The sequence below is a fragment of the Takifugu flavidus genome, chromosome 11 (assembly GCF_003711565.1).
Source record: "Takifugu flavidus isolate HTHZ2018 chromosome 11, ASM371156v2, whole genome shotgun sequence".
NCBI lineage: Eukaryota > Metazoa > Chordata > Actinopteri > Tetraodontiformes > Tetraodontidae > Takifugu > Takifugu flavidus.
Window position 1 is genome coordinate 990,686 of NC_079530.1, and position 16,262 is coordinate 1,006,947.

A 16,262-nucleotide genomic window follows, 5' to 3' on the forward strand; every position below is an offset into this window, starting at 1 on the left:
GGAGGTGTAGGAGGAGACTTGCTTCTCCGCTGAATAGAAGCCTGAGTGCAGCTCCAGAACAGCTGTGCGGCAGACGTCCCAGTCCACAGCAGAGCAGCCTGGAGGCAGAGCGGAGCGAGAGGAGACGCAGCGGAGTCAACATGCCAGGAGAGCAGCAGCACTGCAGCTGCTGAGCTCCCACAGCCGCACCGACGCCAGCCGCGGCTGCAGCAGCCAGGAGAGCGACTGTGGCCCCGAGGTGAGCACAAACGCCACTTGTTTTACCCTCCGCTTGTGCACGAATCCGTCTGGAAACAGATCCGTCCTGCGGTCACGACTGTGGGTCTGTCCTGAAGGTCTAGAGGAGAATGTAGCAAAGGGAGCGTGTATCCCATCGTCAGCCATACATGTAACACGCGAGTCGGACGCTTCATCATTTCTAGACATTTAGGGCATCTTGCTGTAAAATGCCTTGTTTTTCCTTCCATGCGGGCAGATTTGCATCCCGAAACGAGCTCTTTTTTCCCCCTGCCATGCGACTCTGATACTCCCTTCATGATTCATTCACTTTGATTTGGTTTTCTCTTCGTCTCAGCCAAGGAAAACATTGGCAAATGTCGGCCATGCTTGCGGATGGCACATGGGGAACAGGAGAGAAGGACAGATTACTAAAGGCCAGCACTCCACCCTGCTATCTCCTCTATAAAAGTTAGGCCTTTGCCTATAATTGGGGGGGGTTAATGCAAAAACTGCCCACTCCAGGCTGCCATGAAAGTGTGGCATGTGCATTTGATTTTTACAACAGCCCCAAAAGGAAGGGGCTTTCGTCTGCTACTCACAGGCAGGACACGCTCAAAGGCCACGGCCAGACCTCAGAGGAGGCTTTAGAAACTTCCACTTTGAAGACACATGTGGAAGGAATAAAGTTTGGCTGCAGTGGGGCTGACCGCAGGTCTGCAGGGGGGCTGCAGGAGTGTGAGACTTTGTTGCAACGCCATCGATGACAACAGCAGCAGCGTAATCCCATCAGAGGACGCACGGCTTCTATTTTAAAGGAGGGTGAAGTCATACAGAGGTCATATTCTGAACAGCTGCAGTCTCTGCAGGGTTAGGGTGCACTGTAAAACATCATCATGTTTAGGCTGCACACTCTCTAAGAATACACTGACCCAGTTGTATCGCACGTGACACACGAGTCCAGAAATACCAGACAAATCGCACATGGTTTAATTAGTAGATGCCAACGCTGCATTTATCTGCCCCCGCACTCCAACTTTCATCACCTCCCCCTCACTTGCAACTTACCCGCGTGCGTGAGGTGATGAGGCAGGGCTCAGTTTTGGAAGTGTGGAGTGGCTCCAAGTGGCTTCATACCCAGACAGATGTCTCCTGCTGACCCAATGACACAGTGGATCCAGTCCTGACTGGCTGTAACGCCGCGTGGAGTCGTCCCAGGAGAGCCCGCGCTCTGAAGTCACGGGCTTTTTGACAATTTTGATGACGGAAATATAAGAACAAAGGGGGGGAATTAATAGATTAAACATCGTATAAGAGCGCCTTTACGACACAGATCGTAAAACTAGCGCATGTGAGTGTAAACAAGCCCGGACGAGCCGCTTTTGCTGCGTTCACCTTGGAATTCCCTTCACTGTCTGGTTGGCTGCATGGTCTTCAGACAAGAAGTTGCTGTGGACTCCAGGCATCCCTCGAGGTGTAAATGAAACCCGTGACTGCATTCTGCAGATGTGGCGCCCGCCAGACTCGCACCAGTCAACACGTGCCCGCCGCCTCTTTTGGAGCAGATCCAACTGAAGGGCGCAAATCTATCCTTAGCTTTAAAATCTAGCAGAACACACCGACCCAGCTGCTACAGGCGAGCAGGAATGGTCATCCTGGAATTTTCTCTAATTGATTTCATTTCCCTCGTGTCCCTCCTGAGGTCAACGGGCATTTTGTCCTCGCTTCCTATCCTTTGCATTTATTTAAATTAATGTTGATTTTCCTAACCTCTTGCTAATTATTCCTCGTGGAGGTTGGTGGGTTCTAATTTTTCAGCCACTGGAATTCCAGTGCTGTTTATCATGGAAGCCAAACTGAGCTACCAGCAGGGCGGCTGGGGTGAAGGTCAGACCTCCAGGCTTTCACCAGCCCAGCTGACTTAGCTGGGACTCACAGCAGATGTCCTCTACAAGAGCTTTTTCCCTCTACTGGGGGACTTCCTCTCTCTGGTATTGTCTTCAAACAGCATGGACGCGTATCACAGCGCTGCAGTCACTCCCATTATTTAGGAATTACAGTGCAGAAACGCACACCCAAGTTATGCAGTGTCTCAACCCACAGGAAGCAGCTTTTGGCTTTAAGGCGTGTGTGTTTCACTTCCTGTCCAAGGCTAATCTCCCCCTGCAGTGATCATCAGCTCTCAAGGTCACAGGGTATCAAAGGCAAACTGAAGAAGATGGGAGAAAGCCTTGAAAGGGGGACTCTGCTGCTCCCCTTGATTAAACACTGCAGCACTCCTTGGTGCCCTCCCCTCTTCCTCAGTCAGCGACACACATGACATGCATTCAGAAATCCTCTCACACACACACACACACGAGAGCGGCGCTGCCATTCTAAACACCCCCACGTGTTCTGCATCCCTCACTGCTTGTCCTGCTATATATACAGCCGCTCCACGCTGTCGGCTACTGCAGTAGCTCGGTAGTTTATTGGGGAATACTTTGAATTTACAGTTTCTGACTATAGATGTGATGCACATGGGACAGGTTAGAGAGTCCAGGCTGAACGCCGTTGTCGGGCTCTCTCCAGTCTGCTGTTTGGATCTGGCTCTACACTAATGCACCTTCTGAATAAACATAGCCTACTTAAAGTGTCTCTGATAAGGCTGATGCACTGCATCTCTATGGAGTCAGCTCCAGCAGGAATGTGGATGTTTTCTCTGTGAAACCTTTCTGGTGGACTTGACCGCCCAGGCGCTTTTTGTGCAGCCGTGCACTCTGTCAGACGGTCACTGCTTACAGGCCTCTCATAAGTAAATATGTCTATAAATGGGCAAGCTCTGGTGCTCCTTCTCCCACCTCCCCCATCACACACCCTGTCAGCCCTTTTTCAACTCTCCTGGCCTGCTGTCACTTCCAACGGTCCTTCACGCTCGTTCCCCTTTTGAAATGGAGCCAAGCTGGCTGGTTTTCACTGGGTTGTGATGGAAAAGCAGATTGAGATTGTGGCAAAATAATCAGGCTCGTATTATCAGTTCCAATAGCTCGATGATGCCTACTCACCCCCAGGTATTTCTGAGGTCTCACCTCCTTTATTAAATTGGAGCCCACCCCCACATCACCCTTTAAATCAATTCACAATCTGTGTCGCCCACTTTCTTAAACCCACTGACTGCGTAATCCCCCGCTCTATCGCCTTAAACCCTTCGTTCTCCATCTCTTTCTATCTCCATGTGAGCCGGAGCGGTAGCTCAAGGCTGCCCTTCTCTGATCCCACTAAAGTCCCACTTTGCTACAGCTCTCCAGCTCCCAGCTGTTCTACATTAGCACATCTAGAGCGGCAGAAGCCAAAAGAGGCTCATGTGTGGAAGAGAAAATAGAGCAACAGGCTGAAGATGAGGATATTTTTATTTAGTTATTCAGGGTGTGCTTCAAACAGCCGCGATGTGCACAAATGTCCAAGGACCCAATTCTGGAGAAGCCTGAGAATGAAAATGAACCTCAGGACTTGCAGTTTTACTGTGGCTTGGTGTAAAAGTCGGAAGCTGAAGGGATAGTGGCTAGAATAAGAACTGTCTTTACACTACTATCCAAATTAGGACAGAAGTGCAGGGTTGAACCAATGAGTGGTGCTGGAAAATGCCGATAAATCAAATTCTATATTTGTGTCTTTCAGGAAAGCGGCCATCTGAGCCTTCTCCCGGACATCCAACAGTCCTGCTTAGAATTTCATATCCTGATCGATGCTGCAATTGCTAGGATTATATTTGGAGTCCCGCCTGACCCACGACTTCCTGAGAATGTAACTCGAGCCTCTCACTTGCTGAGCTGCATCACCCACAACTGTACGGTCTCTCTTCTCTACCTGCTTGACATCTCATCTAACAGCCATGCCGGCGAAAGCCCCAATATACCTGAAACCCACCAACAGTAAGAAAGGAAAGAAATGTCGCCTCAGGGACATCTTGTCCCCTGACATGATCAGTCCACCACTCGGGGACTTCCGTCACACCATCCATATTGGCAAGGGTGGACAAAGAGATGCCTTTGGGGATATGTCTTTCCTTCAGGGAAAGTACGAACTCCTCCCTGGGAAGGGTGATGTCCAGCCTCAGTTTAGCATCCAGAGTGAATTTCTGAGAGCTAACAGCACTGGTGATGCTTCCTTTGTTGAAACACCTTCTCCGGTGCTCAAGAACGCCATCTCCCTCCCGACAATCGGCAGCTGCCAGGCACTCACCCTTCCCCTCATGTCCTCCACTGTGTTTCCCATGACATCCGAGCCACTGGAGGGTATTATTGGGCCCCAGGAACCAATGAAAGCTGAGCAGAAAGAGGAGGTAGAGATCCTGCAGATGGATGCTCTGTTACACTCCATGGATGTCTTCGACAACGAACCTTCATCACCCTCAGCAGACAAACGCTCAAATCCGGAGGTCCTGCTGGATCTTCTGGCGAGCAAACACAAGGCTTCAAAGGTGGTTGCCAAAGCTAATAAACTTAACAAGAATGAAAGCAGGTTTGACAAGCCGAGCTCGTACTACATCAGCAGCCACAGTAACGGCAGCTTCAAGGCCAACGGAAGCCTGAACAGCAACGTGAGCAGCGACAGCTTTGACAGCTTCAAAGAAGACTTGCAAGACAAGACGAGCAGTCATGGCGACAACGGTTTCGGACACTTTGCCAGCGACCTCAACGTGGGCTTTAAGCAGGAGCTGTCCAAGTTCAGTGGGGAGTGGGTGGACAGGGACAGTGGGGTGGAGGACGGCCGCATCTGTGATTTTGAGTTTGAGTTCTCCAAAGAGAAGAGTCCGTCGCAGAATTCCCTCGTCCAGATCACAGGGTCAATGCTGTCTCTTGAACTGGACCTGGGCCCGTCCATCCTGGACGATGTGCTCAACATAATGGATAAACCCGCAGTGAAGAGCAGGCCTTGAGCTGGGCTAAGGCCTCTAGAAGGGAAAGGGAATTATTAAACTAAAGACCCGAGGAGAGAAAGACTTAGAGAGCAATCAAAATGGTGTCTGGACATATCATTGAGATGAAAATGAGCTACCCGAGACAGAGCTGCTTATGTTTTTATTGTCAAAACATGTAACTATTCTTGCTTCTATGGAGTGTTGAGACTTTTTCCTTCTTGTTTGCGATGCCAGCTGCATGTTTAGGATGCATGTACCGTTGAGTTACAGCTACAAACACAGCCTTTGTGCCTGACTCTAATACGACGTTGACTTTCTTAGTATGCACACGAAAACTTTGAAGTCCTTTTCCTATTTTATTTTTTACACAGTCTGAAACACATTGCATTGTGTGATTTCAAGTGTTTAACAAGCATCTATTATTGTTTGCCACAAGATCCATTGGTCACAAACAATAGAACACTATGCATATTTGTTTTGTTTTTTTAAAAATCCGGCACAAATAAATGGATTTTGTCCTTTTGATTTGGTCTTTTTTTCTAACTCGAGAGTGCGCAGCTTACGTAAACGAGCAATTCTGCTTGATTGCAGCAATAATGAAAGTAGTACTGAGAGAAAGAACTACAGAAGGATAGAATGCATTTCTTTTCTCGCCTCTGACATTCCTCACATTCTGCCTCCCTGCCCTGCAGTGGGAACACCGGCGGGCCTTCATCTGCCCCAGCGAGGCGCCTGCTGCATTTGTTTGCGTGTGGACAGAACGGGCTGGGGAGGGGTCTCTGAAATTCTCTGCATTCCAGCTATGGAGCCCAAGTGTCCAGGACCGGACATAAATCAGCTGTGCAAGGAAGGGAGGGGGTGTTGGGGGGGGGTGGGTGTTGGTGGGGCTTCAATCTAAAAGTCAGGCTGTTGTCGGCTACAACATGACAAGGTTGTAAAACAGTTGTTGAACAAGCAGGCAAACTTTGTTCGGCGCCGCCCAGTAGATGAGGTTGACCCACGACATCGGCCTCCAGCCACAAAAGAAATAAAGCCTTTGGCAAACGTAGCTACAAATAAGTCCTGGGAGAGCGCAGACGTCCGCCAGGCAGCTCAGCCCTTCACATATGGTGACATACATCCGTAGCATTGTGTATCCTGTATAAAGGCTTTGGTAACACAAGGTTTCCAACATAATAGGGCACTTTAGGATCAAAGCTTTGGCAGGTCAAAGTCTCTCTAGAATCCAGATCATCACCAAAATGTGATCAAAATGTGTAAATTTTAATTTCAATATTAAGTTTGGGAAAAAACAGAACTGAGACTTTTTCTTTCCTCCCATAAATAAACTGTATCTGAAAGGTATGTTGTTTAAATGTTGTTGTTGTTCAAATGTTTAAGTTGTAATAGTTGGGGGTGTATAATGTAAGGTTACGCAGTGTGAGGCAAAGATTTAGGTTATTAGTGCTGTGTCAAGTTAAGGACTGGGCTGAGGGACGAGCACGAGGACTGTAAACATAAAGCTGCTCAAAAACACTAAAACATTTTATGATCAAACATCACAAGTCGACTGACTATTAATCTCGTTCAATCTTCCCGTAGCAACGATGCGTTTGTCTGCAGAACAGGTTTGTTATAGCAACGCTACAGTCAGTGGATCAGTGCCAGGGTTTAGCTCCGCCCCCAGACGCGCAGCATCTCTGGCGTGATGGGAGCCGTGGGCGAGCCTCGGGCTGATGATGGAGGATCAGTGGAACAGGCTGAATCCCTGTTTGATTGACAGCTATTTGGCCACAGGATGATTTGAGCACTGGTCCCAGTCTGGTATCTGATTGGTGAAGCTGTTTGACCTCCTCACTGTATTTCCTTGTTCCAGTTTCATATCGGTTTTCTTATTCGTTCAGTCATTCATAGCAATGACTCCCAGCCTCCCCAGTTAGAGACTCCCAGCCTCCCTAGTTAGAGAGACTCCCAGCCTCCCTAGTTAGAGAGACTCCCAGCCTCCCCGGTTAGAGACTCGCAGCCCTCCCAGTTAGAGAGACTCCCAGCCTCCCTAGTTAGAGAGACTCCCAGCCTCCCCAGTTAGAGAGACTCCCAGCCTCCCTAGTTAGAGATACTCCCAGCCTCCCTAGTTAGAGAGACTTCCAGCCTCCCCAGTTAGAGACTCCCAGCCTCCCTAGTTAGAAAGACTCCCAGCCTCCCCAGTTAGAGAGACTCCCAGCCTCCCTAGTTAGAGAGACTCCCAGCCTCCCCAGTTAGAGAGACTCCCAGCCTCCCCAGTTAGAGAGACTCCAGCCTCCCCAGTTAGAGACTCCCAGCCTCCCTAGTTAGAGAGACTCCAGCCTCCCTAGTTAGAGAGACTCCCAGCCTCCCCAGTTAGAGAGACTCCCAGCCTCCCCAGTTAGAGAGACTCCCAGCCTCCCTAGTTAGAGAGACTCCCAGCCTCCCCAGTTAGAGAGACTCCCAGCCTCCCCAGTTAGAGACTCCCAGCCTCCCTAGTTAGAGAGACTCCCAGCCTCCCCAGTTAGAGACTCCCAGCCCCCCAGTTAGAGAGACTCCCAGCCTCCCTAGTTAGAGAGACTCCCAGCCTCCCTAGTTAGAGAGACTCCCAGCCTCCCCAGTTAGAGACTCCCAGCCTCCCTAGTTAGAGAGACTCCCAGCCTCCCCAGTTAGAGACTCCCAGCCTCCCTAGTTAGAGATACTCCCAGCCTCCCTAGTTAGAGAGACTCCCAGCCTCCCCAGTTAGAGACTCGCAGCCCTCCCAGTTAGAGAGACTCCCAGCCTCCCCAGTTAGAGACTCCCAGCCTCCCTAGTTAGAGACTCCCAGCCTCCCTAGTTAGAGAGACTCCCAGCCTCCCCAGTTAGAGAGACTCCCAGCCTCCCTAGTTAGAGAGACTCCCAGCCTCCCCAGTTAGAGACTCCCAGCCTCCCCAGTTAGAGAGACTCCCAGCCTCCCCAGTTAGAGACTCCCAGCCTCCCTAGTTAGAGAGACTCCCAGCCTCCCCAGTTAGAGACTCCCAGCCTCCCTAGTTAGAGAGACTCCCAGCCTCCCTAGTTAGAGAGACTCCCAGCCTCCCCAGTTAGAGACTCCCAGCCTCCCTAGTTAGAGAGACTCCCAGCCTCCCTAGTTAGAGAGACTCCCAGCCTCCCTAGTTAGAGACTCCCAGCCTCCCCAGTTAGAGAGACTCCCAGCCTCCCTAGTTAGAGACTCCCAGCCCTCCCAGTTAGAGAGACTCCCAGCCTCCCTAGTTAGAGACTCCCAGCCCTCCCAGTTAGAGAGACTCCCAGCCTCCCCAGTTAGAGAGACTCCCCACTGATATGCGAGTGTGTATGTTTATATAAGAATAGAAAAGAGTCATGAAACACTGACCGATAACTCTTACTGGGGGGGGATAACTAAGCTGGACTCCCCCACATGCATCTGTGTCATTCTCAGTTGGTCCAAACATGCTAAAGTCTCATGTGGAGCCAAACACGCTTGTGTGAACAACATCACTTCATGTGCTAATCATTATCTGGGCTGATCTCGCTGCTGCCGCCCAGTGGGTCGGCCTCTCCGAATCCCTCAGAAAGTCCATAAACAACCACAACCGGCCCAGCTGAGGCGTCCCAAACTGCCCAGAGACCAGATGTTGGAGGAGGCACCGGTGAGAGGAGCCGGTCACGGCACAGCCGCTGGAAAAACCCCATGCTAATGGATAAAGAGCTAGCAGGACTCCCTTTGGAGTTGTTTGAAATATCAGCGCTCGCATCGACGTCAACCCCAAAACAGGGAAATTTGGTTGGAGCGAACATCAATTTTGACATGAAATCCCAACTGTAGGTGGGGACACGCCCCACTTTTTTCCTTAGAAAAGAGGCATCTTATGTAGGTTCCCAGTGTTACGTCTGAGCTAAGGCAACATCCCAATGCCTTTTGTGGAATAACATCCATGTGGACCTTTGATTTTAGGGTCAGCGGGAGCAAAAGTAGGTGAGGTTATCAGAACCTGAAGGAGAACTCTTTCTGGGAGCTGTGGGGCTTTTCTCTCTGGAGATATCTCGTGTTGTTCAGAACAACTGGACATCTTATTGTGACACCCACAGACCAGAGACCAGAACAATGTTCCTCCTGTTCCGCTCACACTGCAGCTGACCTCAGCTTTGTGTCGCTCCGAAAAAAGAGGGTGTGTGAGTGAAGGAGGGTTCTCTGATGTTGGGAGGAGACCAGGGTGTTGCCACCACACGCTGCCTTGTCATTTTCCAACCTGCTGATTTCTTTGAAGGAAAACAAAATCAGGTAAATGTCAAAGTGCTGGATTTTGTTCCTGTGAATTTGGTTCTGACAAACAGTTGAACACGGATAGAAAAGTCTGAAATATAACGTGGCCTCCAAAACTGACCGGCCTTTAAATATTTGGAGAACATTCCACTCCTCCGGCACTGAAGTGATCCGGGGGATCCAGCTCCTCCGTTTCCTGGGCTAAGGTGAAACTGTCGGTTCACAGATGAATAAACTGTGGTCCAGAAGTCACCGGTGCCAAAGTAAGCACGGCTCCCATCCAGCAAAACTTTCCAGCCAACCTCCTCTACAGAAGCTCATAATGTGCACAGTGTCACAGACGTGGAGGTGGAGGAGCCTCTCATGGACTCCATCTGGGTCAGGAAAAGGAGAGGAGAACCTTCCTGGATCCTGGTCCCACCGACGGACACAGCAGAGCAGTCGGAACACGTGAAGACCGTGCTTTTATTTTAGAATGAGGGAGGACTTGATGGGTGTGAAGGTCTGTGGTGGTGGGCTGTGATCTGGTCTGCTGAACTACTTCAACAACGTCACCACATCACACAGCAGCCTTAGGGGTAGGGGAACCACCCAGAACCTAGGCTGGTGGACCTGGTGGAGCAAGAATATCTGGTGAACAAGCTGAACTGGATTACGGGTGACGTTGAGTGTGTCTTTGTTTCTCTGAGACTCCCCCCAGGTCTTGGTTCTTCTGTGAGTGCTGCAGCTGATCCAGGCTCCAAGGCCACGGCTACGGTAGTCGGGAGGTTTCTATGGAAACATTTACTTTGGGATGCTGAGCGTGGAGCTTGGACTCCGGCGTGCTGACTGAGCTGCGCGGCGCCGCCGTTCCCGTCAGAAGACGCCAGCGAGCGAGCAGGAGGTGTTCTCAGGGGTGAAGGAGACGGAGCTGATGTGGAGCAGAGCTGCAGAGGTGCAGTTTGGTCTGGCAGACGCTGGTTCCTCAGCTCCACGGCATTGTTGACGTGTGTTTGGCTGCCCGTCTCCATGGTGAGGGGACTCGGTATTTCTCTCACGTGCCGCCGGACATGAAAGTAGGACAGAGGCAGGACAGGATCCAGGTCTGCTGCAGTCTTCCTCATCTTCCTCCTTCACCTCTAATCTCATAATTCAAGGGCTATTTGCAAGTGGCAGCGGCACAATAGTTGGTTTTACCACTCCAGTATTTACAATGTTCCAGCTTCCACCTGTAATTTTAAAGATTAATCGCAACATCAAGCACTAATTTTCCCTTTATGACAGTTTAACATTGATGGTGGTAATTTAGGCGTAAACATTAGAGAAGCTTTGTTTCTTGATCTAAAGGAGGAGGCTTTCCCAAAAATCTGCATTCGAGCGTCTGAGACGAGTTCGTGCTTGTGGAGTCGCTGATGCAGCTGAATTTGACGCTAATCCAGCTCCTCTGCTGACTCTCAGTCGCTGGCGTCGGAGCGCTTTTGTCCATCTTTATTCTGTCGTGTCACACCTCCGGCATCAGCAGCAAACGACTCTTCTCTATATTTTAGCTCCTTCTCTCAAACCAGGGCAGCAACGCACTGATTCTCTTTTGGACCAAACTATATTCAACCGTAGCTGCCGGTCGCTGGATCGCAGCTCCCTGGACAAGACTGGGAATTCCTCCGGTGCAATGAGGGGCAGGTGGTGGGGGTGGTGGTGGTGGTGGTGGGGGGGTTTGTTGGGGAGCGGTCTCTACTTATAGATGTGGGTGACATCATTTTTTTTATCTTTGCTTTCTGCAAGTCAACAAGATCTCTGTCATCCAAAGACATCCATACTTAGACCCTGTCTGAGGTCCTACAGTGGGGCCACATTCTGGGACCCTGTCTGAGGTCCTAGAGTGGGGCCACATTCTGGGACCCTGCCTGAGGTCCTAGAGTGGGGCCACATTCTGGGACCCTGCCTGAGGTCCTAGAGTGGGGCCACATTCTGGGACACTGCCTGAGGTCCTAGAGTGGGGCCACATTCTGGGACCCTGCCTGAGGTCCTAGAGTGGGGCCACATTCTGGGACCCCACATTATAACCTGGCCCACAGACACTGTCCAACATAAATGGATCCGGCTCCCAAGAGCCCAAAAATAGGCAAAACAACATTTTCTGGTGTGAAGGGAATGTGCAGTGCAAGGCTGTGTTAACAGGAAACAGCTGAGACATCTGTCCAGCACATCTGGGACAGGATTGTTCCTCAGTGTGGGGAGATGTGGACGCTCTGAGGTGCGACTGCTCCGTACCTGTTGATTACAACCAAAGCAGCTCCCCTTTCCCAGGAAGAGGAAGAGATCGTTGGTCTGAGTCACCCCCCCCCCCCCCCGACGCTCCCAGATGCCAGAGGACATGTTTTCTATTCACCGACCGGGTTAGCGTATCTTTTCTTCCGCCCCATTTGCAAAGTTTGGCTCGCTGACAGCATCCGACCTATTGTCTGGTTTGAGCTGGAATATTTTCCGAAGTACCGAACTCTTGAATATAGCCGATAACCACACGATGAATCTGGGAATTTTACTGCTGTTGCATCACAAATCTTTCCACATCAGTGGAAGTTCCCTCCTGCAAACTCCTGTTTGTTTTGACTGACGCGGCCTCCTGAGGCCCGCTAACACGCTGGATTCTGAACCTAGAACCTCCAGCGTTACTCCCTTTGAGTCCACAATCATGGAGCCTCTACCTGTGTGGAATCAGAGCGAGGCTGAAGGTGCTGAAGGTTCAGGGCCACATTCCTGCTCTTCTGGCCTACAGCCTTCAGGATTCTGCCTTTTAAGGTAAGACCCCTCTCTGTTTCTCTTTATCCCCGTGCACGCTGTATCATCTGTCTCCCGAGGGCTCGCTCTGTGCCCCCGAGGCTCCTTTTAATAGGTCGCCACCAGCCAGTCGTGCAATCACATCTGCAGGAAAATTCCAAGCAGGTTGCTTCTCTGGGACTGTAAAAAGCACCAGCAGCTGGCGGCCGTTCCTTTTACGCTTTGTTTGGAGGAACTTTTACACTTTCAGCTTTGCACAGTTGAATTATGGCCCAGCTGTAAAGTGGAACAACACGGGGAGAAAAACACACAAGCTGATCCAACCTCCAGCTTCAGGGAAGAGGAATTTATGAATGAGTGTGGAGGATGTTGGACCTCTGTCCCGCTCTCAGCGCCGCTTTGTGCTCCCACCTGAAATGCATCAAGCCGCTGCCGCTGCGCTCGCAAAACTCGTCCAGTTTCCATCCGACACGACGGGGAGCAAAAACACTGTAAAAGCTTTGTTCAGCCCATTTCACTTCTGTCCTCTGTGGGGACGGAGCTGTGCTGGGTCTCCTCACAACCCTCGTCTCAGACAGTGTGTATGTACGCATACAATAGAACTGTGTCTGGATGCCAAGAACCAGTGAGTCAACGCACAATGTTGGTTCAATGTTGGTTCTTTTCAATATTTCCTGTGAAAACGGCGCTTCTCAGTTGTTCCCCGGCGGAGGGAAAGAAACCGTGACGGGAGAGAGCCCCCTGCAGGCCGACCGCGGCAACAACAACATGGACGTGAAGAAACTCGTCAAATTTTGTTGTTGTGCTTCATGTTGACTCAATAATGTGTCTGAACGTGCGACTGTAGCTAGTTAAGGAAAACGTTCAGTCATTCCAGGTTTTACTGGACCGGAGCCGCACTTCTACTGGGAACCAAAAATGGTTGAGGGACAGTCAGACTGGTCCCCCCCCCCCCCCCCCCCCCCCCGAGATGTCTCTGGTCTGACTGGGGGAGGGGGGCATGACTTTGACTTTGTCACACAACAAACTCATTAATCCTTCATGTCAGCTCTTACATAAGTGAACTTTCCCAGGGTTAAAGGTCACGGGTCTTCGTTTTCCTAAAGGAAAAATACCAGCGACAAATCTTCCAGATGCCAAATTCAGATTTCAGCCGACAGGTTGTTTGAGGGAACATCACCAGCTGAACCTCAAGGATCAAGGTCAAAGTCCTTTAGGAGCGGTTTCAGTACCTTTGAACAGATTCGTGATTGATCATCAATTAAAGACAAAACACAGATGCAAACAAATCAGACATATTTTGACTCAAAGCTCAGTTGTTCCCAGAATAACGGCTGAATTAGCAAACGTCGAGGACACACACACGCCCACACACACACATATGCCCACACAAATTAGAATGATGTCATCAAAGAGGTCGAAACATCGTAGGATTGGTTAATATTTAAATTTTTGCACTTGCTTTTTGTTTAAAAGGGGTTTTGTGTAGAGGAACCTACAGAAGACGAGGAGTTCCATTTTAAAACAGCAACTGGATGTTTGCAAAGCCGACAGCAGCAGCTGAAGTGGAAAAGCCAAACGGTGGATATTCACTGCTGAATGTAAAGATTTGACCTTTGCCCCTGCTGCTCTTATAGAGGCGTCTGCTTCACCGCCACCGTCGGTCCTGTCAGAACAGGGGAAATGTAACCTAACGTGACTGAACAGAGGAGTAAAACTACTGTTGCTAATGACAACAGGGTTGGTCGGTCGGGGGGAGAGGTGACGTTTGACCTTTACCGCAATGGCAGATGGGGGAAAGGTGAGCAGCGCCCTCTACTGTTGCAATGGAGTCACTCACCTTCCTTTTTATTGTCCAGCCTTAAAAAAAACATTGTTTTAATTGCTTTTTTTAGTTTAATGTTTTCAGAAATTGTTTCATATTAAGGAATCATCACACACACACAAACACACACACACACGCTCACACAATATAGTTGTACAGCTGCAGCGGAACCACTGGGTGGCGCTCTGTACTCCTCAGGTAACGTGACAGCGGCGATCTGTCCTCCGTGAAGAGTTCAGGTGTCAGTTACTTCTGTCCCCACAGGAACCACAAGCAGAGGACATTATTTTTTTTATATCATCTTTGCCCCCTTAAAGATCTCCCCGTGACTCGTCTGCGTCCACTGAGCGTGTCGCACCTCGCAGGGTGTCTCAGCACATCACGCACACTCATGCTGTCCTGCTCAAGGACCTTCAACGACCTTCGTCACTGGAGCGACGCAGTAACTGCAGACGAATCGGAGTATTAGCAGCAGAATTAAAGGGCGTCTTTGAACCTGTAACAGTGAAACGAATGAATCATGGAACAGCAGATATCTGAGCAGAATTCTGAGCCCGGCAGGTAACCAGAGGTGGCGTCACGTCAAACCCAAAAACACAACAAGAATTGGGTGCGTCTGTCCAGCTGTGGCCTTCAGCTGCTGAGTTAATGGCTGCGGCTCCTCCGGAAGACTCTCCGTCAGGGTGTTGAAGACGAGGACACAGTGGAAGGACCGGATGGTCTCCTGGAGGAGCTGGAGGAGGTAGCTGCTGAGAGGATGCACCTGCACCTCTGACCCAAATAAGCAGAGCAAGACGTAACAGAACAGAAGCTTCACCTCACACAACCTCATCTAAAACTGGGGCTTCCTTCATTCCTGGTTGGGCTTGAGGCAGAACTGGGGTGTGAATATTCCAGAAGCTTAAACCTTGCATGCTAACTGAGCCAGTTAATCCTTAAGATGATCTGATCTTCGGCTTATCTAAATTATAGAAACCTTATTAGAAGAGTTTAACAGCTAAGAGGGTGGAGCGGCCATGAGACTGAAACACACACACACACACACACACACACACACACACACACACACACACACAGAGCAAAGGATTTTTGGTTAAATCCCCCTTTTTGCTGACTTAGCAAGCCATGCGGAAAGTTTTGGTTTAGTCTTAAATGGTCACAGTCCAATTTGTGGCCTCAACCTTGCAGCAGCTTTAAGCCCCGCGTGAGGTAACACTTCGTGGCGCGTTTTCACTGGCTGCAGAACTGCGATGTCAGCGGCAGCGGCAGCTTTCTGAATCTATAACCTGTTTTTTGGCGTTTGTCAAAAAAGATTTTTCATAATTTCTTGTCAAACATTTGATCTGATCAGTAGAACAGCTTCCAATGTGTTGTTTTTTGTATCTATATACATTTATATCTGTGTGTGTGTGGGGGGCATTTTGTAATATGTTACTAAGAGCTTAGTCAACCTTGTGCGCCCTCTAGCGGTCATCCATACGTGGTGCAACGCCACCTGTCTGCAGATCATATCCCAGCACAAAAGTGTGCATTTAAATACGTTTGTCTTGTTATTGTGAGCTTGAATGGGTTTAAAGAATAACTCCCAACAGCTGTGATTCACTTAAGTGTCATTAAAAGATCTAAAATCCGAAGGAAACACGTTCTTAAGGCAGACAGATGTGTGTTATCAGGGTGACATCAGCTTGTCATTTCAGCTGAGGCTTGGGACCGAGAAGGTCAGTCACACCATGTCTGACTGTTCGCATACAAATCAGCACAAGTCAATAGTGACGGAGTGAAGGTTGCATCGACAAGGAGGGTTCTAATCAGGCAGCGTTCCCGTGATTCCTGGATGCCTTAGTTCTCCCACGTTCTCTCACATTCCCGCCCTGATTCCTGAAAGAAGAAATCTTCCAACAGCAGTGCGACTGCCGTAGCTGTGAACAACAGTTTGAGAGATGCTTCTTGTCCTCCTCTTGATTAATTTCTTTTCCTTTAAACCTTTAGCCAGGACCGTGACCCCACACATTCCCAACTGTAATGAAAAGCACATTTATGATTAAAACGTTGCTCCCTGTGGCTTCGGCCTCTGATTGGTCTGTGGTTTGTGGCGTCTCCTGCAGGAGGTCATCTCATGTCCCCACGTCAAATGTCCAGCTACTGTCTCTTGCATGCATCCACCTTCACACTAATTAAGACGGTAAATTTAATTAAACGGTGTTATCGAGGTTGAGATGGGAACGCTCCCATCACTCCCAGCTCATCAGTCAGTGTCCGTCTCCATAGCAACGGTCCAGACAGGACTCCCCGTTCCCAACTTCACTGCTGTCCCAGGAAGATAA

General features: G+C 49.8%; 1 protein-coding gene and 1 long non-coding RNA gene across 2 annotated transcripts; both read left to right on the forward strand.

Moving 5' to 3' along the window:
* The first annotated feature begins 8 nt into the window (after positions 1-8).
* cdc42ep3 (CDC42 effector protein (Rho GTPase binding) 3) lies at positions 9-5,641 on the forward strand. The gene is made up of 2 exons (XM_057048032.1): positions 9-238; positions 3,874-5,641. The coding sequence occupies exon 2, from the start codon at positions 4,088-4,090 to the stop codon at positions 5,132-5,134; it is 1,047 nt and encodes a 348-aa protein (XP_056904012.1). The 5' UTR covers positions 9-238; positions 3,874-4,087; the 3' UTR covers positions 5,135-5,641.
* Positions 5,642-11,239: 5,598 nt separating this feature from the next.
* Positions 11,240-16,008, forward strand: LOC130534306 (uncharacterized). Its single transcript, XR_008952858.1, has 2 exons — positions 11,240-12,134; positions 13,590-16,008. It is a non-coding gene; the product is annotated as an uncharacterized LOC130534306 (long non-coding RNA).
* The last annotated feature ends 254 nt before the right edge of the window (positions 16,009-16,262 follow it).

Coding starts and splice junctions, on each gene's coding strand:
- cdc42ep3 (XM_057048032.1), top strand. CDS start 4,088: ATGCCGGCGAAAGCCCCAATATACCTGAAACCCACCAACAGTAAGAAA.